The sequence below is a fragment of the Hirundo rustica genome, chromosome 15, assembly GCF_015227805.2.
Source record: "Hirundo rustica isolate bHirRus1 chromosome 15, bHirRus1.pri.v3, whole genome shotgun sequence".
NCBI lineage: Eukaryota > Metazoa > Chordata > Aves > Passeriformes > Hirundinidae > Hirundo > Hirundo rustica.
In genome coordinates, this window is record NC_053464.1 from 7,724,665 (window position 1) to 7,747,369 (window position 22,705).

Genomic DNA, 22,705 nt, shown 5'->3' on the forward strand with positions numbered 1-22,705 from the left:
TGAAAGCTGACGGTATTTTTGCTTGCTCTTAGTTTGGGTTAGCTGACAGCAAAAATGTGCCCTTTCAAAGGTCACCAGCGCAAAACTGTTTTCATAATTGTCTCCTGTTGCCTTCCCTCTTCATTACCAACTTAGGAACAGAAAACGAGGAGAAAACACTTGAAGATGTTTATATTGGAGATTATGGAACGCTAAAAGATGGCGTTTCAGAATTACCCAGCAATGTGGGCAATTCTGTTCCTCTTTGGCCTCAGTTAAAAAGGAAAAATACCTAACTTTTATCTCAGTATTTCTAAATGCTCCTGGTTTTGAGACCCATTGGTAAACCTTTGTGGACCACTCATAACTGGTATCTGGTTTTGGAATTGTTTTGTCAGTGCCCTCAAGTATGAAATTTGGAGAAGGGAGAGAGAAAAAAATTCCCAGTACCTGAGCACCAGTGTGGAAGCAGGCACTGGACCTCAATATCTTACGGACTTTTCCAGCAGAAACTGTTCTTGACTTGGGTGCAGAGGCCACTGAGCAGCTGTTGGAGAATGAACTGCTGGGTTTTGCCAGTGTGGGTTGATTTTTGCAGCTGGAACTCTCCCATTCCCTCCCCCTTGCCCCTTTCTATGTTATATTTGCTTTAGTTTACTGAAGAGACCCGTTTCAACAGTTGATTCTATTTTTATTTCAGCTCTCTAGAAAATGGGGTGGTTTAACAAAAGTCACAGTAAAGAGCAGTATCTCACAGTGTGTATTTGTCTGTCACACTGTCATCCTGTGATTCCTGAGGAGGGACTTGGGGACACCTCTGGCTGCAGATGCTGTGGGAAGCCCAGGAAGCTTTTGCTTCTGTTTTGGTTTGTCAAAGCAACATCTGACAGGTGACCATGCCAGAGGCTCTGCAGCACCAGGGTGGCACATGCAAGAGTCAACCTGCACTCAAAAAGGAAACCAGGAAAGAAGCACCAGGTCAACAGGTGAGATCCCGCTGCTTTCCTCATGTGCTGCAGGGGTCAGAGAGGGGAGGGCACTTCCAACCAGGCCAATTCCTCATGGCCAAATTCAATTTGGAAATGTTGTCAACGTTTGGACATGCCCTGCAGTGAGCACCTGGCACTTGGCAGTGGGAATGCTCCAAGCCCTGGGTAGGAGTGATGGATGCTCTGCTGCCGCTCCCAGCCACGTTCCTGTCCTGCACTGCTGAGCCCCTGCTGGGGCTGGATCTGATCCCCAGCTGTGACAACAGGCAGCCTGTGCTCCCCTGCTAAGTGGCATCCTGCCTCCCCTTCCTCCTCCAGTGTTTGTGCACTTTGGATGACGAGCTCCAGCTGCTGCCCTGGAGTCCACAGCTGTGTAAGAACAGTGCCTGGGTGAGCAGTCCTTAAGACGCTGACAAAATACAACATTTGTTCTGCCTGGAGCTTAAGATCAGCTGAAAACAGCTAAATTTCCTTGCTACCAGTTAAATTCTTCCTCGCTCTCCATAAAATCGTCTTGGCTTTTAAAAATAATTGTGTAATCTTGAAGTATGATGGATATTTGGGCTCTATTTACAGTATAAATTGGCAATGCTGTGATCTTTCTCTTCTGGCTTGCTTGCTTTTATACCAGAAAAGTATTTAGGTCCTGACTGGCTCATTTTCAGCAGTCGAGTGAGGTTTTGGTATCTGGAAACATAACGAAAGTGGAATTGCCGAGTTTCCTATGGAAATAATGTGTATCCCAAGTTACCCCTTTCCATCTACTCACTGCAGTTCTGGCTCAAACAAGCTTTGCTTGAGTGTCAGGCATTTTAGAGAGAAACCAAAACAACTCAATTATGAGGTCAATTACTTCTGGTGCTGGTGCTATGGGATACTCCATGAGTGAGTCATGCAAGGCCTGATTCTTCCATCAGTCTGTAGAATAGTCCCTTCTGAGCTATTAAATGTTCTGGAGTATCAAATTCTGCTATCCGACCATTCTCCATGACTAAAATCCTGTGAACATTAAAAGAAGTGTAAGTTTGGGGATACACCAGCACATATAATAAAATTGGTAATTTCTACTTAGTTTTAAAATAAGTTTCATTACTTGCTGGTTATTCAGCCAGGCTTTCCAACAGCTTTTCTGCTGGGAAACAGTGCTGGGATAGAAAGGGTTTCTGATCAGTGACTGTTCAAGTGCTGGGTTTGGAAGGAGGGGTTTTTGGCAGCTGAGACTGGAATGAGGTTTATGAACGGGTATTGGGTATTTTAGTTTCACAACTCTCAGGTGATGCAAGGAGCTGTAGTCATGGTTTTGCTGTGAGTGAGGGGGAGAGGGCTGTGACACAGCATGAAAGGCATCGTGTGGGAGTAAAGGATCTCTGATTAACCTGCTGGTGCCCTGTGGTTTAAGAGAGATCTTCTGAATTCCAAAGCTCGGAGGTTTAAACACAAAGAGGACAGAAATGAAATCGCTGTTCACCAGCTCGGTGTGTCAGTCACATCAGCTGCCCGTGTGCCCCCTGCTCAGAAATGTCTTTACCTGTCACAGTCCAGGACGGTGTTTACCCGGTGAGCGATTGTCAACACGGTGCTGTCTCTGAACTGAGTCCTCAGCATGGACTGAATCTGGACATCAGTTTCTAAATCCACTGCTGCTGTGGCCTCATCCAGAATGAGGATTTTGGCTTTCTGCAGGAGTGCTCTGGCCAGGCAAAGCAGCTGTTTCTGACCAGTGCTGCAAAAGCAGGAGGAAGGATGGTAGACTGAGGCCGGTAGTCACTTGGGGTCAGAACTGATGATTCATTTGAAATCAATAATGAAAAGGTGATTGTTCCCTTTCTCTGAAAGGGTGATTGAGGCTGGTGGCACTGCAGGTAGGTAACAGCACAAAGCAGCCTAAGGGAGGGAGGGGAAGGTATTACCATGGCACCCAGAAGAGCTGCACTTGGAACAGATTGCGGGGTTTTAAGTACTGCACAAATGCAAACCACCACAATGACTAAGTCTGAAAGGTCTTCCTTAGTGTCTTATGATTTGATTTCATGCTGCTAAACAGGACAGTAATGGAACAATTTGCAATCTGGATATCATTAAAGAATATTTTTTTAAAGGAACTATTAAAGCCTCCTTATCCAACCAGCTCTGTTCTCCTGGCCCAGGGGCTGACACTGCCCTGCCACTGTCTTTCTGCAGATACAGGTACCTTAGGTTTTCCCCTTGGTCGGTGCACTTGTATTCCAGCTGCTCTGGCAAATCTGCAACAAAGTTCTTGAGCTGAGTCAGTTCCAAAGCTGTCCAGATGTCTGCATCAGTGTATTGGTTTAATGGGTCGAGATTCATTCTTAGGGAGCCAGAAAACAGAACTGGATCCTGAGCACAGAGACAGTACAAACAACTCCTGAAATGAATTATAAAAACGAGCTCCTGGGTCCTGCCTACTGGGTGGGAATCTGTGACTGTTACACTGAATGGCAGACGAACTTGGCATAGAGGTTATTTCCAACTTGGAAACTGCTGAATGTCCCTCCTCTCACAGCACCTCATAAACCCTTCCCAGGTGTTCAAGACACCCTATGACTTTGGAAATGAGTTTCATACCTGGGGAACAACAGTGATCTTGGTTCTGAGGTCATGGAGACCGAGCTGGGCAATATCCTGTCCATCGATTAGGATGGCTCCTTCTGCAGCTTCCACCAGTCGCAGCAGCCCCACTGCAAGGCTGGATTTCCCAGCTCCTGTTCTGCCAGTTATGCCAATCTGAAAAGTGCAATGGAAGGACTTGGGTTTGGATGTGGATTGTTTTCTCACAGTTGGACAAACGTGTCATGTAGTTCCTCTTGGCCTTTTGACGAGAGACAGCTTTGCATGGATCTGATCTTTAGGGCTGTTTGTGATTCACACAGTCTGGCAATACTTTCTTAAATGGATGCATTTATAGTTTGCAATTGTTATGTAGAAAAAAGGAATCACAAAATCCTTTGATGGGAAGAATAATTACAAGACTTAGCAGTTCCAAGAGGGCATTGATGTGGAACTAGACTGAAAAAGTGGAATTCTTTTGCTGGACAAGGTGTGCAGTGTGGGAGATGGGCTCCTGCTTTCCGGCAGCTGCCGGGTTGCTGTTGCTGGGTGCAGGCAGGGGCTGTCAGTGCCCAGCACTGCTCACACTGCCAAAGGAGGGGTTTTTTACCTTCTCGTGCCCGTTGATGGTCACGCTGACACGCCTCAGTGCTAACTCCAAACCTGGTCTGTAGCACAGGCTGTAGTTTCTAAATTCAATCCTTCCCTCAGTGGGCCAAACTTGCCCTTGAAGTTTGCCATTCAGAGTCCAGGGTGCCTGAAGAGATGGAAGCAAACAGCAGTGTTGAAGGCTGATTTTAATGACTCAGTCAAGTGGCAATACTGGAATGGGAAGTTCATGAAGACACCCGTGCCAACTGCCCTCCAATTTCTCTGCTGTTTTGAAACCAGAAAAAGGCCTCTAACTTTCATACTGCACATGCTGGCTTTTTTACTTTATCCAGAGATGCCAGTCAGATTTTCTTTACTGAAAATGGGGAAGAACGTTGCTTGCATGTCAGAGTTCTGACATTAAGTGGTTCCATAAAAAAAAAATTTATATGCTCCTATAAACAGGACTGTGAAAGCCTCCTCTCTCAGGGCAGCATATGGAGATATAATTTTAATGATTACAGAACAAAAATTACTGCACTGGAGACTTCAGCAGCTCAAAGGCTATCTAGGAGCCATTAGTTATCAGAAAGTTACATCTGAAGTCACATAATAAGTACTCCAAATATGGGCAGGAAATGTCTCATTCCATGAGTGTTAACAAGTGAAGCTATTTTAATGGCAATCCAAGGCCTAACTGTGTCTGAAGGAAATAATGATCAGAGGTTATAAAACAAGTCTAGTCAGTTGGATAAAACCCAAATGCTACAGTTCTTTAAAGGAAACATGAGTGGCCTTTTAGAAGGGGAAAACGAGAGTTTTTTCAGGTGCAACAGGAAAGTTACTCATTGAGTTTGCAGAGATGTTCAACCCCTTCTAGTAAGGTCAGCAGTGGATTAGTTACCTCCTTAGGAGTCCTCAGGTATTCTCTCAGTCTCTCCACAGAAACAATGTTGTTCTCTATTTCTGTCCAGGAGCGAACCATCCAGTTCAGAACTCCAGTTATCTGCCACATTGGAAAAGCAGCATTAGGGCAGAAAAAAGAGCCCTGACCTGTGGTCAGGAGTTACCTGGTACTTTGTCTTAGTGTTTATTTCTAAAGATCTCCTCATCAGCTAATTATATGAGAAATTAGATTACATCAGAAAACCTTAAAATGCTGAAGTGAAAGCCAGGTCCTGCCATAGTCCCTTCAGCCTTTTTATAGAGAATGAAATGCTACTGACTTGGATGCTAAAAGATGGTGTAGCTGTTTTTTATTCTCTTGTGTTACTAGTCTACAAGCAGGTAAGACAGGTGCTAAAGACCTTGCTTCAGCTGCCCAGGGCTTGCTTTGACTTAAATATAAGTTCAGGTGCAGGAAGAAGAAGATGGCCCATATGTGTGTTTATGAGGTGCAGCACCTAAGGGGCCATGTGCTCCAGATGCTCTGGATTTCAGCAATGACAGCAGGATTTGGTAGGAAAAGGCATCTAGAAAGGCACAGAAATAGTTCGTAATAGGAATTAAAATGCAGTTGCTTTTGATGAAGGCAAGCATGGTACTTTTTCCACACTGGGTTACCTGGAGAGCATAGGAAAGGGAGAAGCCAGCAGTTCCTGGACTGAGCTGTGTCCTGCCCATGGCTGCAAACAGGGCTGCAAACAGCACGATGCCATTGCCCAGGAACTCCAGGTTTGTAGCAAGCCACCTGCAGGAGGAGGGAGCACAGAGCTGTTGCTGGGTGCCCTCTCCCTTTCTCCCAACACAGGATTACTTTACAGAACGCTCGTGGAGCTGCTGGGCAGATTTGTACCTGTCAGCAACAGCTCCAGGAAAGCAAATTCGCTGGTTCTCATCCACTAGGAAATTGCTCTTTGAAATAAACCTCTGCTGGTCTTTGTGAGCACGGATCACGCTGCTGCCTTGGAAGGTTTCTGAGATGTGGGAGTAGATGGGTGACCTGCTGGCAGCCTCCATGCGCCTCAGCTGGCAGGAGGTGGTGACATAGAAGTGCTGGTGCAAGGGGGACAGAAGGGAGAGTCGGTAGAAGGCTTGTGCCTCTGGGGAGGTACTCTGCAGGAAATGTGGGGAGGCCTCAAGCAGTGCAATAATACACACTATCCTTGTATTACAAAACCTGTGCATGTAGGAGATGACTCTGGAAGATGAGGCAATCTTCCTGCCTCTGTTATGGCCTGTCTGTATTAGGAATAACTCCGTGGTTGGGGTAAAGGAGCCAGGGTGCTGTGAACCCAAAAACCCTCTCCACTCAGTTTCTCCTGCAGCTGAGCCCTATGCTTGACAGAGATGTATTTACCCTCCTCCAGTGCTCAGTCTTGGCTGGCAAACATGGATATATGAAACAGTAGCGTAGGAATTCTGCAGGAAAGGAAAAATGTTTTGGTTTTCGTGTGATTTACACTAATGGAGATGAGGGATATAGCCCTAGGCAGGATTTGTTTCAGACATCAGAAAAACACAAACCTCTTTGTGAGGGTTTTGGGGTGCTTTGGAAGGTTGAGGTGATGTGGGAAAGGGACTGACATTACTCTTGCTCAGATGCAACTTGAGATGATGAAACTAATTTCAGCATGCTTTCACTCCTAAGAAACGGAAGGAGGCTTTCTGCAGGGACGTGGCTGTGCTGCTTCAGCCTCTCCTGCGTGTGCATCTGTGAGCTCCTACCTGGAATGCTGCATAAAGAACAGTCAGGGGCACTATGGCCACTGCTGCCCATGGTGTAGCCACCACAATCACCAGGTAGATCTCCAGTAAGTTGAACAAGAATCCCAGCACGGACTTCAGCTTGTCAGGGATGACAGAATCAACAGCATCCATGTCTCTGGAGAAGCGGTTCAGCAGGTGTCCAATGGGTGTCTGCTCGAAGAAGAGCATTGGGGATCTCATGACGTTGCTCAGCAGCTGCAGGAAGAGCTGGTGTGAGGCCAGGACACCCCCCAGCAGCACGGCTGCTGTGCAGGCAAACCTGCCAAGGGCTGGAAGAGAAAAATGATCATTACTAGGTCTGAACAAACCCACCTTGGAGTTCTCCTTTGCAAGACGTGATTTCCACTTAGTCCTGTGAATGCTGCACCCGTGTGCATTCAGGAAGGTGCAACAGGAATTCAGCCACTGTTTAGCAAGAATTAAACAAAGCCTCAGAGCTGCAGGGTCAGCTGCCCTTTCTGTAGAGTAGTTACAGAGCGGCCAAAGACCTTCTAAGCCAGCTTGATGGGGGGGCATGGATTCAGGAACTTAAACACGCAGAAAAAATTATTCATTCATCACAAAATAAGCTTGACTGGGATTATTTTAAATTGCTCAGTGATATTTTTTCTTTTTCTTTTTAAATAGAGTGACTGAAAGAATTGTGGCTATTTTAAAAGAAAAAAAAGAAATGTAAAAGTCCACAAGTTTCTTCTTTTCTCCCTTATGGGACCTAAGCCAAGATTTCATTCAGCATGGAGAAGAGCCCCCACTTGCACTTTGATATGATTAATTTATGCTGGAAGAACGAAAAGAGATAAAAAACATTCAGGGTTGTGGCCAAAAGCCCAGGAAGCTGAAATCCCAATGATATGCACTTGTTTATATTCTGAGAAAACATTCTGGACATGGGAAAGGGAGGCAGGAATACAGAGAAAAATTAGGTGAGCAACTTAAACGAACCTTGAACCACTCCTAAGGCTCCAAAGACTCCAACTCGGAGCTGTGTGTGCTGCTGTGTCCCGTTGTGCACGGGGTCATCTGTCCAGAGGCTGAGCCAGTAGCCCCGTGAGAAGGCCATGGCCTGCTGGCACGTGAAGGACAGGACAATGTACACACACAGGGCTGGACCTGTCGCCTTCAGGTAGGCTCCAAACACCCCAGCACTGACCTGGAGAGAGGCAAGTGGGGAAAAAGAGGAGGAGAGGTTGGGAGGGTGGAGGTTGTTAGCAAAAAAAAGCAGCTCTGAAGCAAGCAATGATTTATTATGGCATTTCTCAGTTATATATCACAGCCATAGCAACCATGTTGATTCTTGTTTTGTTTGCTCATGGATGACTAATGAAGGCATACTTAAAGAAATCATTAATGAATGATCATTATCAACTGATGAATGTTATGCAATAGGCTCATGTTACTTTGGGATTGCATGTGAGGCTTTCTTTATGTCAGGCAGTGGTTTTCCTGTGCTGTTGGTGTGAGAGAACCGTCATGTTCACGCTGGGTGCTTGTGTGGGGGCCTGCTGATCAGGGGAGGTGAGGAGATCCCAGTCTGGTGAGTGCTGGGGTTCCCTGAAGAAAAAGCTGCCTCTTTTGGGGTTTCTGACTTAGTCTAATTATTCTCAGTATAGTATGTCCTTGTCTCAGTTATAGGGCAGACCTGTACAGCTCAGCTGCCTCCCCTGGCTGTGCTTTAGCTGAGGCAGGGAGCTGACCTGCCTGCCATGAGCGTGCTGTCCCCATGGAAGGTGCTGTGCTTACCCTGCCGTGCTGAGTCCTCTCTGCCTTGGTTAATCCTCCCCTGGTGGCTGCAGCACTGGTACACTCTTGGCTCACAGGAATGGTTTCCCTTCTCACAGCACATTTTACCGAATTGCCACTTCATGAAGAAAACAAAAATACTTTCAATTTTTAGCCACCCCTAAATCCATGCCTGTTTTGAGGGCTGCAGTTTTCAGGGTCCTCCAGAGTGACCCCAGCCATTGTCCATGTTGTCACAGGGACTGGGCTCTGTCAAGCCACTGAGGAGCAGAGGCTTCAAGCATTCGCTCTCTGAGGCTGCTTTGGGATGAGTCTGACCTTACAGCCCCACAGGGAAGTGAGCAGCAACCAAATGTAGCAAGGAGCCTGTACCTGAGCTCTGTCCTGCCTCCTTGTGAAATACAGAAGAAAGGTCAGTCAACTTCCACGTTCAGGAGCAGCCTTTTACCTATTCTTCAGTTTTGCTGGTTTGCTCTTGTTATTAATTTACAGCTCCATCCCAAACCTGTATCATCCTCAGAAAGAGCCTCTGTGTAGGCTTGTGTGGGCTTTTGGAGTAAATTCTTCAATGTCTGAGACTGCTTTAAGCTCACCTGAGGGGTTTCTCCTGAGATGGACCATTCCCAGTGGTGATAGCGCCTTTGGTGTCTCCCACAGCTGTGAAAGAATGTAGTTTTATTCTAAATGCTTTAGAATCCTGTTTTATCCTATAAAGCTTTTGAAAGACAGGTAATATGGAGGAAAGATTCATGAAATTTTTTTCTAAAAGTAGAAATATCAAGGTGAGGCTTGAAGAATAGCACATACAGTGGGTAACAGTGTACTGCATGATTATTGTCTACTACTACGGATTCAAGAACCAATTTTGAGGTGATGAGTCAGCTGATTTGACAGGCATATTTTCCCCATAAAAAGCAACACCATACTGTGATTGGATCTCTGCTTTTAATGTCCATAATAAAACAGATGTGATATGAAGGGACCCAACTGACTGATAGACCTAGGAAGAATGATTCCAACCCATCTGGCTTACCTGGAAAACCAGCATGTGGCTTCTCTTCTGCAGTAACGTGTGAACGAAGAAATTCTGCAAAGGCCCCGTTTCTCTGTAGCAGTTCTTGGTAGGAACCAGTTTCTGAGATCATTCCATCCACCAGAAAGACAATGTTGTCCACTTGAGGCAAAATGTTAATTGTGTGAGTCACCAGCACACGAGTCTGCTTGAATGAAGAGGGAAGAGTTACAATTGTTCTGCTGTCAGTGCTGGTATCAGTATTTCAGGATCAAATTTAGGCCTCAAAAATTCATCAGCCCGAATGGAATTAAAGGGTATTTCCTTTTATTTACATTTCTGAGCTTATTTGCACAGATAATTGGAGGACAAGATATAAGAAAACTAATTTTCCCTAGATAAATTGGCATATTCTGAATTTCTAATAAAAATCAAGCCCTTTGATTTTTATTAGAGTACACCTTAAGTCTGATACATTCTTTTTAGCCAGTCATTCTGTTTCAATACAATAATTTTATTTGGATACTTGCAACCAATCCTCATGGACAGAGAGATATTTATAACCAGATATGGTTAATTGGACTTTCTAATGCAAGAAATTGCCTTCTTCCTGTTTTCCTTCTATAATGGGAAACTGAATTGAGTGTTTCTAGGCAATTTGTAGTATGAATCCAATAGAGCTGCCCTAGCATCCCTTCTCATGTAACCATGTTAATTACCCAGATTGCCTGACAGCAGAGGAATGTCAAGGAAAAACAAAACACAACCGATACAAAAAGCATGGAGGAGAAGTGTTTAAGTGATGAAAACTGTAAAGGTGCCGCTGAACTATTCAAATGTAATGGGATTAGACATCATGGTGATAGAATTTGGAAAAGATCAGGCAGCTCTTCTGAACTGTGCTAGAAGTAAATTTCAAAAGGAGGGAAGGATGTCGACAGAAGAACTGTAAAAAGAACAAAAGAAGTGTAAACTTGCTGGGGCAGTAAGGCTGGCATGAGGCATGTGGTTTGCATGAGGATAAAGACAGCCTTTCTCCTCCTGGCTGAGATTCCCTGCAGGACTTGGAGGTGCTGTGTGGCCTGCAGAGATTCACCAGTACCCAGCTGCCACTGTAAAAAAGCATTTGTGAGCCCTTGATAAAATGAGCAACCCACCCTACTGGGAATATTCTGGGGGCTCTGCTAACTCGAGGCATTGTGCAATTGTTTCCAGTTTGGGTTCAGAACACACCTTGTCCTTCAGTAAACCATTGGGTCCAAGGACCTGCTCAAAAATGTGCTGCCCAACGTGGGCATCAACAGCTGACAGGGGATCGTCGAGCAGGTAAATCGAGGCCTTCTGGTACACGGCCCGAGCGAGGTTCACCCTCTGCTTCTGCCCTCCAGACAGATTGATTCCCTGGAAAATACATCGATTTTGTTTATTTCAAAGCTACAGTGTATTTCCCAACTGCTGACTCCCTTTTATAGTGAGGCTTTATGACTTCCTTATTCTTAAATCAATGCATCTCCCCCACTCCCTCCCTCCAAAAAGAGTCTCTTGAACAACTCCTCTCTCCTGAAAAAGAGCACCCAAGAATGACCTGGATGTGTTGATTTTGGTCTTAAACATCTCTCATATCTCTGGTTAATCTGTCAGAAAATGGCTTAAATTAAATTACATCATGGCCCAACTTTCCAGAAATTCTTGAGCACCGGCCTCTTGTGAGTTTAGTTTTTTTGTGTTTTCATCACAGCTCCCAAAGCTGGCCAAAACATAGACCCAAGGCAGTACCTTTTCTCCTATTTCACTCTTCTGCCCTGCAGGAAAGGTCTCCAAATCAGGGTGCAGTGCACAAGCCTCTGTCACTCTATTGAACCACGCTTCATCCATCTCTTTCCCAAACAGAATATTATCTTCCACTGAAGCATTTAGAACCCAAGCTTGCTGGGGGACATAAGCTGCAGTGTCCTATAAAAGTGGAAGAATTGACATTGTGAGAAGCCACCTTCAAAGACAAGCTCTCTCAGGTGTGGAAATCTGGGATGATCATCACCACTGACAGTTCTCAGAAGGCTTTGCAAAATCTGAGTCTGCACTGTTACTACCCTACAGGGGAGTAAACAGAGATGCAGGTACAGGATGCAATTTACCAGGATGAGACTTCAGCTCACTGTCAGAGGGGGAAATAGAACTGGATCTTTGAAGTACTATTCCAGGTCCTATTCCCAAAGTTCAGGCTCATCTGAGAGGTCAGCAGCACCTTCAGATATTTAAATATGGACAGATACATACAGCCTGTGTTAAAATTCAGCAGTAAATGGGTTTTCCTCAAGTACCTGATGCTGTGCTTAATACCTCACAGTTCCTGGAAGCAGCCAAATTACAGAAGCAAATGCTGAGGGGAACATTCACCTTCATGGTCATGCAGCCGTCCGTGGCCTGCAGCTCGCCCAGCACCGCTGCCAGCAGGGAGGATTTGCCTGCACCCACCTGCCCAACCACAGCCAGCAGAGAGCCCTGGGGCACGCTGAGCTCTATGCTGGGGGAAGAAGATCACCCTCTTACCACATTTTAGATAGACTTTCTGAAAAGAAAGCAGTTGTAATAAATAATTGTAATTGTTATCAAAATCCGTGCTGTTGTTGGGTATGTATTGAGCAAATCCCCTCATTTCATCCCTTCAGACACCTCCAGCCTGAAAGTCTTCGTCCACGTCTCCATCCGAGTTTCATACCCAGATCCCCATTCTTTGGCTAGCCCAAAGCACTGCATACAGAACACTCCTGAACATCAGAACTTTTCAAAGCTTTTCTTTTCTAAAACATCAATGCATTTTGAAATAAACGTGTAGTGATGTCATATATAATATCTGCATTCCATCTGTTCTACTCTTTTTTGCCTTAAATCGCTGTAATTTCGTATTTGCTCAAGAAAACTGTATAAAGAAAACAGTCTCCACATAATAAGGCAACAGGCATCTTCCCATTTATGTGCTCCTCAACATAAAAGCAAAATTACGTCTTATCTGATTTTATAATTTTTAGAATGCAACACTGAATATGAATCAAACTCAGAAGCCTCTGGATATTCCACCCTGGTTTCACTAAGGCCCTGAGGAGTTAGTTCACCCAGCCTCCACCCTGTAGTAAGGGTAAGTCTGTACCTTCTAAGACAAGGAGAAGTTTCTTTGCTCCAGCAAAAAGTCCCATTTCTTATGGTGATACTTGCCTGTACTAAAACATCAAGAGAGACCTCTTGTAAATGCAAAGATGGCTACAGAAACGTTCCAATTTATGTGATGTTATGTTTCAGTGTGTATTTATGTTACAGAAAAGCAACCTTTATTATGAAAAGAAGGGGTAAATCACCAGATTAGATTTAATTGTAAGAAATAATGAGGACAGAGAGATAAAGTGACAGTAAGGGGCAAATATTTTTCTCTTGACTATATGGTGTATATACCCTTAGAAGCTGAATGATGGAAATTATTCCTCTTTTAAGACAAAAGTGCTAAAATAAAAGCTCACCACAGCCAGAAGTGTTTCTGCTTGAGCTCTCAGGATTCAGTTCTTCCAGATTCAGAAAAGCTGCTAAGCGGTTTAAGGAAACTTTGGCCTGAAATGAAGCAACACACAGAATAAAATAAGATTTAAAGTAGAAAGAGAGCACAAACCCAAAGTGGAGACAGCTTGAATACCCACTGAGAATACTGACTAGTGCTATGCTGGAGATGCTGTAGGCTTAGATGGCCAAGGCAGCTCCTCCTTATGTTACCTGCCTTTATTCCCACTTAGCTTAGGAAAACCCCCATATCCTTCCCTGTGCTTCTGGATCAGTAAAATTGGTACTTCTTCATCCAATTCTTCCTGCAATCTTTCCAGTGATTGCTTCTGTACATGAAAATCTGTGACAGTCTTGGAGTGTAAGAGGGAAATGAATTTCCTAATTTCTTACTGAACAATTAATTGCTTTTCTCTCTAGCCTGGACTAGCAGGGTCTCCCCTACGGAGATTTTGCTCCACCTATTCTGATTTCTGTGATTAAAAACAGAACTGGAAGCCCCTCTGAGATCTAATGGTGCTTGTACTGAGCTACAAAAGACTTAGGAGTAATTCTTGTTGACTCTTTTGTCAATATAAAGGAGCCTTTCTGAAAAGCAATGCCACAAAGTACCTTTAGCTGCAAGCCCTTGCACTCCACCGTTTCACAGTGGCAATTAAATAGCTGATGTGCAGAGCCCTAAGAAATCCCTGCCTTTACCTGCTAATGGGGATATGTAAAAAACCCTTATGGCCAAAGGAGGAGGGGCAGGGCCTGCAGTTAACCTGGACAGCAGCATTGATGGAGAAGGGCAGGAAGGAGTGGGCAGTGTTGAGGATGTTGATCAGTGTTAGGGACACAAAGGCCTTCTCAGCATCCAGCACGTGCGTGTTGTCCACCAGGGTGTACACAGCAAACATGACAAATGTGATCTGAAAGGGAGCAAAAGACAAACCACTTGCTTCAGAATGGCTCAAGGAAGACAGGCCCTCCAAGACTCTGGGATCCACTTGGTTAAATCCAGGCTATCACCTCCTGCAGGTACCACAGGAAAAGGTCTGGCGTGTTGGTGACACAACCACGTTTGATCATTGGATGTTTGTTCTGCTTTAAGGAGGTTTTGGTGCAGCAGCCACAGCAACTCCTGTGACCTCCAGCTCCTCCAGGGAGATATAATCTTTAGCTGTCCACAGGAAAAATCTGTCCAGGCAGGAGTACAAAGAAAAAGGGAAGTAACAGTACATGTTTTATGTAGGAAGGTGATCCACTCACCAGGAAAGTTGATGAATGGAAAGAAACTAGGGATGCTGAGAAGAGAATCTGAGATCTTTTTAAGGCCTGAAGTTCTTGCCTTCGTATTCCAAGCACTTTCTCCATGAAGGTTTTCTCCCAGCCATACAGTTTGATTACTTTAATGTTACTGAGAATGGCATTGGTGAGTTTGGCCCTCTCATCCTTATGTTTCATCTGGGTTTCCTGTAATACATGTTTGAGTTTTATCATTGAATAGGCTGAATGTTTAATGGTGCAATTATTCTGAAGAAAAAATACCATATTCCTGCCTCCAAGTTCTGAATAAATTTCCCTACAGTTGAGCTGTGTATACTGTTTTGCTTATGAATCTTCCAGGCTGGGAAATATTTTACTTTTCATCTTCAGAGCTTTATTTTTACTGGCAGTACATGAAAATAACAGAAAAGTAGGGCGAACATAGTAAAAGACTGAACATGGAAGAGCTTACTCTAAATTTCAAGACACTTTGCAGGCTTCAGATAGTCCTATGTTACTTCAGACAGTCACGGTAAGCATGAATAATAAATATAAGTAATCACATAACTCAGTGAACCACTTCATTTTTATGAAGGAAAATGTACCTGAAACTGACTCCTCTTCTTGGTGATCACAAAATTCAGAGGCAAAAGAAAAAGAAATACAGCAATTGCAGTCAAGGCAGATGGCCCTAGAAGCTGTATGGAGACAAAAGGAAAGAGAAGGAACTCCTGGTGATGACTAGAAAGATTTTTTTTTTTTGTTCCCTTGTTTACCTTCCCTCTTATTTGAACTCATGTATAACATCCCTCTGGCTAAGCCTTGACTCCAATCTTGCCTTTGCCTTTCCTGGGAGCTGTGCTCCTAAGCACTGTGGATTGTTAACTCTCCAGGCAGGATAACTCCTGTCATCAGGCTGTGCTGAATTTATTCGCTCCCTTGTTAGGAACTAGACGGGCGCTGAAGGCGATCCAGAGGCACGCTGGCAATCCCAGCCATTCCCGGCGCCTCCCGTCCGTCCTGGATGCGTTCAGGAGGACATCTTGTGGCTGCACAGAGTAAGCGACCCCAGACGGCACCAGGTTCTCCCTTAACTAACAAACCCAAACCCTCAGCAAAGTATTCTTGTAGCATAAATATCCCAGCTTGTCTGCGTGAGATGAAACGGTGGCATTATCCTGGGACAGCTCTTGGATCCCAGGGCTCATAACAATTCTGTATCAACACCTGTTTGTCATGGGTTCTCATCCCTAGGGATGGCTGGAGAGGGGAGTGCTGGTGGACACAGTTACAGGTACTGTGCACAAATGTCTGGGAACACCAGCAAAGAAATGTAATTATGCTCCAGCCGCATGCAACTTGTCAACGTCATTCGAAAAGGGATGATGACTCCTCACCAGTCTGTACCACTGATTTTTCACAGCCACAGCATCCTGCCAGGCACGAGGCACAATCCATCCTGGGTAGTACAGGAATGCCTCAAAGGCCTCTGGAAAGCTCCTGTGAATCACTTGTCTCTATACTGCTCACACTTCCATTTGCCAAAACCAGGGACTAAACAACAGGGCTCTGTTTTGCTGAGGAAATACCATACACTGATTAAAAATGGATCTTTTAGATTACCATCCCTTATTTCTAATTCATGTTTTGCTCGCTCCTTGCTAAACTCCTTGGTACCTATGAAATTCAAAGCATCCAAGACTCCTTCTGAATGGCATGTAACTTTGCTTCAAGCTCTTTCACTGATCTTGTGGTAATCAGGCTTCAGGATGAAGTATGTCAAGTTGCTACTTCAGACCATTCCCTATTATGTTCGGGGACTGTTCCAAGGAGCTGGAACTGGACTTTCAGCCTACACTGGGCCACCCACCACCTCTTGGCTGTAAAGAGAAGTGACAGGAAAATCTGAAGCTGAAGTTTATCAGTCAGCTCACAATAACCATACTCAATCTCCTAAAAGAGACTGAATACACAGGTGAGAAGATGAACTGAAGGATCAGACAAGGAATATATATCAATACAAATATCTTTCAGAAAGAAAAGTGAATGCACCATGCTACAGAGCTCAGAAAAATATGGCAATTTCATGTAATTCAAACCAGTAAGTAGAATTTTGAATCCTCCTTCTTCCTTTGATATTTAGACTAGAAAGAGATCAATAAATAGTGTCATATTTTACCTGCCACAAGAAGACAAAGCAGATGATAATCCGAATGGGAGCCAGCCAGGTCCCATTGAAATAGATAATCAGATCCATTAGCTTCTGCACATCAACAGATACCAGATTAACAATTTCACCTGTGGTTGCTGCTTTCCTTGAGGCATTTGACATAACTAGGATCTAGACAGGGCAGAGTAGAAAGGACATCATCAAATAATAGCTTTGGTCCATAAGTCAAGCAACATTCTTTTCCTCATAGAGAACAAAAAGAGGGAGAAAAACCTGAAATCCCAGGTTTGAAACTATGCTGCTACCTGGGCCATGTGACTTCACTTTAATATAAAGCATTTTCTCCTTTTCCCCAGCCATCACCTACAGGATAAGAAAAGTTCATGCTGATTTTTTCTGTTTCCTTTTCTTGGCTTTTCCTTCTTAGGGAAGCTCTGAAAAATGTACCTGCCGTGTACTCGGCTCAGAGATGAATACAGGACAGCTACATCCTAAAACTAACGACCTCTCCCCTGATATTGCTATGAACAATGTGCATCATTTCTGCTAAGGTAGGGCTAGAAAAAAGCACAGCTAAAAAAGGAGCTGCAGCCTCACCTTCCTGTACACGAGGCCTGTTACTGCAGTTCTCAGCCTCAGCCCCAGAACAAGGCACATGTACATATAGCGCTGCTCAAACACGGTCTGGAGACAGCCCAGCAGGAACATGCTGAGGGCATAGAAATAGCCAAGCCAGCTTGGGGCTGCCTCATCCTCAAAGAACTTCAGGAAAAGGCTGCAAGACAGGAGCAAAACGTTGCTGAGCCCACACAGAACCGATGAAATATCAGACACACAGAAATAAACTGGCAGAAATATTGGTGATTTTTTCTGTATTCTCTCTGGCTGAGGTTTATCAGTAAATAGCAGAAGAATTGGAACAGATAATATCCTGATTTTTGAAATCTAGCCACTCGTGGTTTTGAAGCAATCTCTGATCTCAGCATCCTCTTTGGGTAGAGCTCATCCTCAGTGTTAAGGATGGCTCCTGATTTTCAAGAATTTGTCAGAAATATGCAAAGTGGTAGCTGTAATCTGAGTCATTGACATTTCCAGAACTTCTCCTAAGCTTAATGACTAAGAAAGGATTTTGCTCATGAAAATATAACGTAATGCAGGTTGGTGTGTACCAACAGAACCCACAAAGCATTTTATCAATGAACAAAGATATTTAAGATGTGTAGAATGCACAGCTGTGCTCTTTCTTAGCAAGGGAACATGGAGCCTTAAGATTACAGCAAGTGGCAAGTGATGTGATATAGAGAACCATCAAATAACTCCTGTTGTAGTGAAGTTGTCAAATGGCTTGGTGCATCCTGTCCTTCCCACTGCTGGAGCACAGCAGTGCAGACAGTGTGCACAGCTTCACACAATGGCTTTGTGTCTTCTCCTCCTGAACTGACCCTGGGTTTAGCACAAATGACACCTGAGTTCCTTTCATCAGCAAGAGCAAATTTCAAAAGGTTTGTGTGTGTGTGTGCTGATATACACATCTCCGAGCTCATGCACACAGCAATCTTGTACATGTGACAGAAACAGATCATAAATCTGCACATACCTCAGTACCTTTGGGGTGGAGAACAAGAAGACATCACAGATAACTAAGCAGACAGTGCTGAGAAGGAAGTAAGTTCCAAACATACTCCAAAACATTCTCAGTAAGAGGCCGCTCTGACTCTGCTTTGATTGCAGTAGAGCCTCTGTCTCTTCAGCTTCTGCTGTGCCACTTTCAGTTTTCTGACCCTTCCTAAATGTAGCAGACTCCATTTTCCTGAAGGAAGAAACAATGACAAAGTTACCTACAACTGGAGAAAGGTTGGGCATTTTGTACCTTCACAAAAACACTAAATATCTCACTCTGGGTCTCATACCATGTCCAGTATAAAAGCTCATCAAAAACTGGCCCCTCTCACAGAAAGTTATTTCCGTGCTTCCAGGAGTGGGAGGATTTTCTCCAGCAGATTTTAACACTTAAAACCATATTTTGCACAAAGGGACTCCCACACCAGTACCTGTGAGGGTATTTGCTTAGATCATGTAGAACTGCCCAGCTGAGCCCATGGTTTGCTCTCCAGATCAAATACTCACTGCTGGGTTCTGCTGTGACATTTCTTCCACTCTCTTTCTGCCCAGGCAACAATTTCTTCAGAGGAATCCTGTTTCCTCACTGGCCACAAGTCATCCACTCCCAAGGCGTGCTGAGAGCCTCTCAAGAGGAGCCTGGAGGACACAGACTGCAGTCAGGGGAGCACAGCAGGATCCGTGGTGTGCGTGACACTTCCAGAACACAGGGGCATCAAGGCAGTGCACCACAGAGAGCACACAGGCACTGACGTCCCAGCCCTGCTCAGGCCTGTCCTGCCCCACAATAAACATCAGTGTCCAGGAAGAGCAGTTTTGCTGGGAATCCCCAGGCTATCTTCTGTCAGCACAATGGGGATTTGCAAGTCAGCCCTAATCTCTGGTCCATACTGAGAGTCCTGGGCAGTGGAGAAGAAAGTTCAGTTTAACTTTCTCTGGGCTCCATGAAAGGCAGATGAGACCTGATCACAGTGGGTGTGAAGGAATATAATTGTTTTACTTGTGAATGCTCAGCAGCACGCTGAGCCTATGCCCTCTTCACTGTTTTCCCCTTTCCCAGCATTTGTTACAGCAAGGTCTGGCAGGCAGAGAGGGCTGTGGTTGGTGTACAGTGATTTTTTGAGATTGATGAGATCTGTTTCAAGATTGAGAGGGCACTGGAGGGGTAGTTGGGAGGCAGAAGAGAATTATCTAAAATTACAAATTTAGGTTTTAAACTATTTTGAGAAAAGTAAATTAAATTTTTATAATTTGTTTTTCTGAGAATACCTCACAAGGGAAATAATTTAAAGAAATAATTTAAATCCTCACTCCATAAGCTAACTCAGGGGCTGAGATATTTCCTGCTGGCTGCCATCCATACCCTCTCCGATCTCTGCTGCTGCTGCTTTTTTCTGATATTGTAGCAAAACCACATCTTCTGTTTGCTTACCCAGAGAACCACCAGTATGTGATTTTGGAAAGAAAAGAGCTGCTGGCTTCTGGGCACTGATTCTGATGGGAGAGAAAATGTGTGATATTTAAATATAGAAAAGGGCATGTGTCAGATGAACATAGTTCCCTTCTGTGCTTCCCCAGGAAAAGAAATCAGGGTAATCCCCCCTCCCCATTCACTGAACCAGAGTAAGTGTATTGTGGAGCCTCAATGGGATTGGGAGATTTTGGAGAATTTGGCTTTGCATAATGTCTCAGATGGAAGAACAAAGAATGAAGTTCTTCACACCCAGAGACATTTATCTTCTTAAGCACAGAGCTTTTCCATACTCATACCACAAAGAGAGTACTGCAGCACAGGAGAGCAGCACTAGGGGAAGCAATAGACCCTATCCACTGGTTTCAGTGACAAGAAAAATGAGTATGGATGGGTTTTTAGTTTTAAAAAACTTACATAGAGAGACAGAGCACTGTTATCCCGAATTTTGCCAGTTACCTTTTGAAACTGTCAGCTTTTTGACAGAATGATGTATCTTACATCACCCAGATACTCATGTGCCTGTGAATCCCCATATATTTAAAATCCTGTTTCAGCAATGAAGCAAACGATTAGCAAAAGCTACCTTATACTTACAGGATTGTTGTCAGCTTTAGAGAAGAAGGGAGGGTGATCAACTAAGCAGAACAACACAAGTTCTCCTAGCACCAGGCCAGCATAAAGGTAAGTTGTAACATGGTGGAAATGGTCTTTCAGGAAGCCCTGAGGAATGGAATACTGATGAAAATGAGGAAAGAACCTTCATGCTTAACCAGCAGAGAAAGAGCATCTCATATTCTACCTCTGCAAATAAACATTCACCACAAACATAAAGTGTCATGAATCATTTTTCTCAGCACATATTTTAAAAGAGGAATTTGATTCTCCCCCTTGCAGTCAATGAGACAAAACCAGCTGTTGTTTAGAGACTTTGTAGTCTACACATTAAAGGTATATTATCTCACTTACTCTTTCCAGGGCATGCTGAATTTTGGAACTAAACATCGCAAGTGCAGCCATAAATGAGAGCAGCCAGTAAATCAATAGGACCCCTGAAGACTGGATGCCCATCATTCTTTCTGCTTGGGTAAGGAACAAGGCAAGGACCTGTGGGGAAGTACAAATTTGTCCAAATAAATACCTGGTAATGGATGCCAAACATTGTTATCATTTTAATGAATACAATAGAGAAAAACCAGTTAGCTTCTTGGCCAAACATTTCAAGATGCTCAGAGTTGCAGTACTGTTCCTAAGAGGCTAACACTGAAAAGCTGTATGTGCAAAATGTGCACTCAAGAATGTCTACAGAGAAGGCAAGCAATAAAATTACAACTGGGCCAACAGGCTGGAAGGATTTAGGCTATGAAGATACAATGACAGAAGGGGAGAATTGGCACTTTTTTATTGAACAGAAATCACATTTCATTCTAAACCATACTAAATCACATACTGTGGTTATGAGAAACGAAATCTTGTCTCATTGTTGTGAGACCTATTTCTAAACCCTACTGAAACCTCAGCTCCTGCCAGGTGTGCTCTGCCCACAGGGTCTGCCCCAACTCCAACCCCCTGATGTGTCACACAGCAGAGAGGCACAAAGTGCATCCCCAGCCTTCTGCTCCCCATCAGCCAAATTTGTGCTCAGAGATAGCGAGAACCACGGGAAATACCAGCTCTGCCCCAGGGGGGCTAAGCCTGGCCATGTGCAGGCAAACAAGGGAGGAATTACCATTGTGATTCCCACCACAGCAGGGCTAATGAAGAATGCTGGGGTCCGTGGGGTTCCTTGGCTTTTCTCCCACACCATGAAGAAGACATTAGAAAAGCACAGTATTACCAGGATGAATCCAAGGGCCTGGGGCAAAGACAAAAACCACACACTGGAATGAACTGAAATGCTGGGACAATCTATCAAATTGAATGATCCAAGCTGCCTGGGCAGTAAGACTGGAGAAGTGGAAGATCAGGCTTGGGACAGAGAATGTTATGGGTAGTGTCAGGGAATCAAACGGAAGGAGAGGGGAGAAGATTTTATGACGTATCTTCCTAAAACTTTATTTGATTTATATTGACCTGAGTCAGGAAATATCAAAAAAAACCTCATAGACATGGATTGTCAGGAAAGAATGAATAATTCAGGAAAGTTAAGATCTGCATCAACACTGAGGTAATTTTAGGAACAAACCCTATGCTTTACCCTTACCATTTTGGCCTTGAAGATGTGGGACATCCTGATGTAGCCTCTGTTTCTGTGTCGAAGGTACCAGTAGTAGAAAGGAAAACAGATCCAAAGATAGGCACAAGGGATCCAGGCAATGATGGAGCTCTCGAAGCACCAGGTCATTCCCGGGATGTTTGCATGCCATGTCTGGTTCCAGTCCTGAAACAGAAACAGTGCAGAAGTGAAGGACATGATGGAGAGCAAGGCTGGGGACAGGAATCCCATGACGGAAAGAGGAAGCAGATAACGACTCGCAAACTATGACGGTAGTTTATCCACTTTGGGGATGGAAATCTATGAGTCCGGACTGATCGACTCACTAGAGCCCTTTTAAAGGTATCTCTGTAGTGGGTCCGGACTGCGTCCTCACTCGCAGCTCATCACATTTACTGCAGCCTTCGGGCGAACACTCGTCCTGGGCAGGCAAAGGCCGCGCCACAGCCGCCCCTGACGGGCACAGCGCGGCGGAGCGCGGGCCGCCCGCCTCCCCTCAGCGCCGCACCCCGCTTCATCGCTCACTCACCCGGGGCCCGCACAGCGCCGTGCCCGCACCCATGGGCGCTCCGCCCTGACCCTCGGCCCGGGACCCTCGGCGCGGTGTCCGGCGGAGTTTCCTCGCTGCGCAGAGCTCCGATCCCGCCGGGCCTGGGAGCGACAGCGGAGAGCTCCGTGCGGCCAAAGTCCGGCCGCGGCAGCGCTCCGAGGCGGAGCCCCCGCCACCGCCGATCACAGGAGCTCCCTAAGCACAGACACTGAGTGTAGTTTGGAAAGGAGACATCGTTTATTCCTTCCACAAATTCAGCACGCCAAGGGGGTAACACCAATATTTTTTAATACAGTA

General features: G+C 44.8%; 1 protein-coding gene across 3 annotated transcripts; it reads right to left on the bottom strand.

Annotated features, from left to right (window-relative positions):
• Positions 1-670: 670 nt before the first annotated feature.
• Positions 671-22,500, bottom strand: LOC120759732 (ATP-binding cassette sub-family C member 6-like). Of its 3 annotated transcripts, none has more exons than XM_040079313.2 (31): positions 22,388-22,500; positions 21,847-22,023; positions 21,373-21,498; positions 20,613-20,750; positions 20,241-20,366; positions 19,605-19,666; positions 18,680-18,811; positions 18,150-18,362; positions 17,150-17,327; positions 16,562-16,723; positions 14,988-15,080; positions 14,386-14,589; positions 13,899-14,045; positions 13,101-13,188; positions 12,737-12,806; positions 11,986-12,112; positions 11,365-11,541; positions 10,822-10,989; positions 9,610-9,793; positions 9,170-9,233; positions 8,577-8,694; positions 7,779-7,986; positions 6,795-7,105; positions 5,923-6,122; positions 5,691-5,817; positions 5,032-5,133; positions 4,147-4,293; positions 3,555-3,713; positions 3,160-3,326; positions 2,497-2,691; positions 671-1,967 (listed from the first exon to the last, which is right to left on the bottom strand). In XM_040079313.2, exons 1-31 carry the CDS (start codon positions 22,418-22,420, stop codon positions 1,859-1,861), a joined length of 4,512 nt encoding a protein of 1,503 aa, XP_039935247.1. In that variant the 5' UTR covers positions 22,421-22,500; the 3' UTR covers positions 671-1,858. The 3 variants fall into 3 exon arrangements, with proteins under 3 accessions (XP_039935247.1, XP_039935246.1, XP_039935245.1); XM_040079312.2 differs by having other exon boundaries at positions 20,241-20,381; XM_040079311.1 differs by lacking the exon at positions 22,388-22,500 and having other exon boundaries at positions 21,847-22,199.
• Between the last annotated feature and the right edge of the window lie 205 nt (positions 22,501-22,705).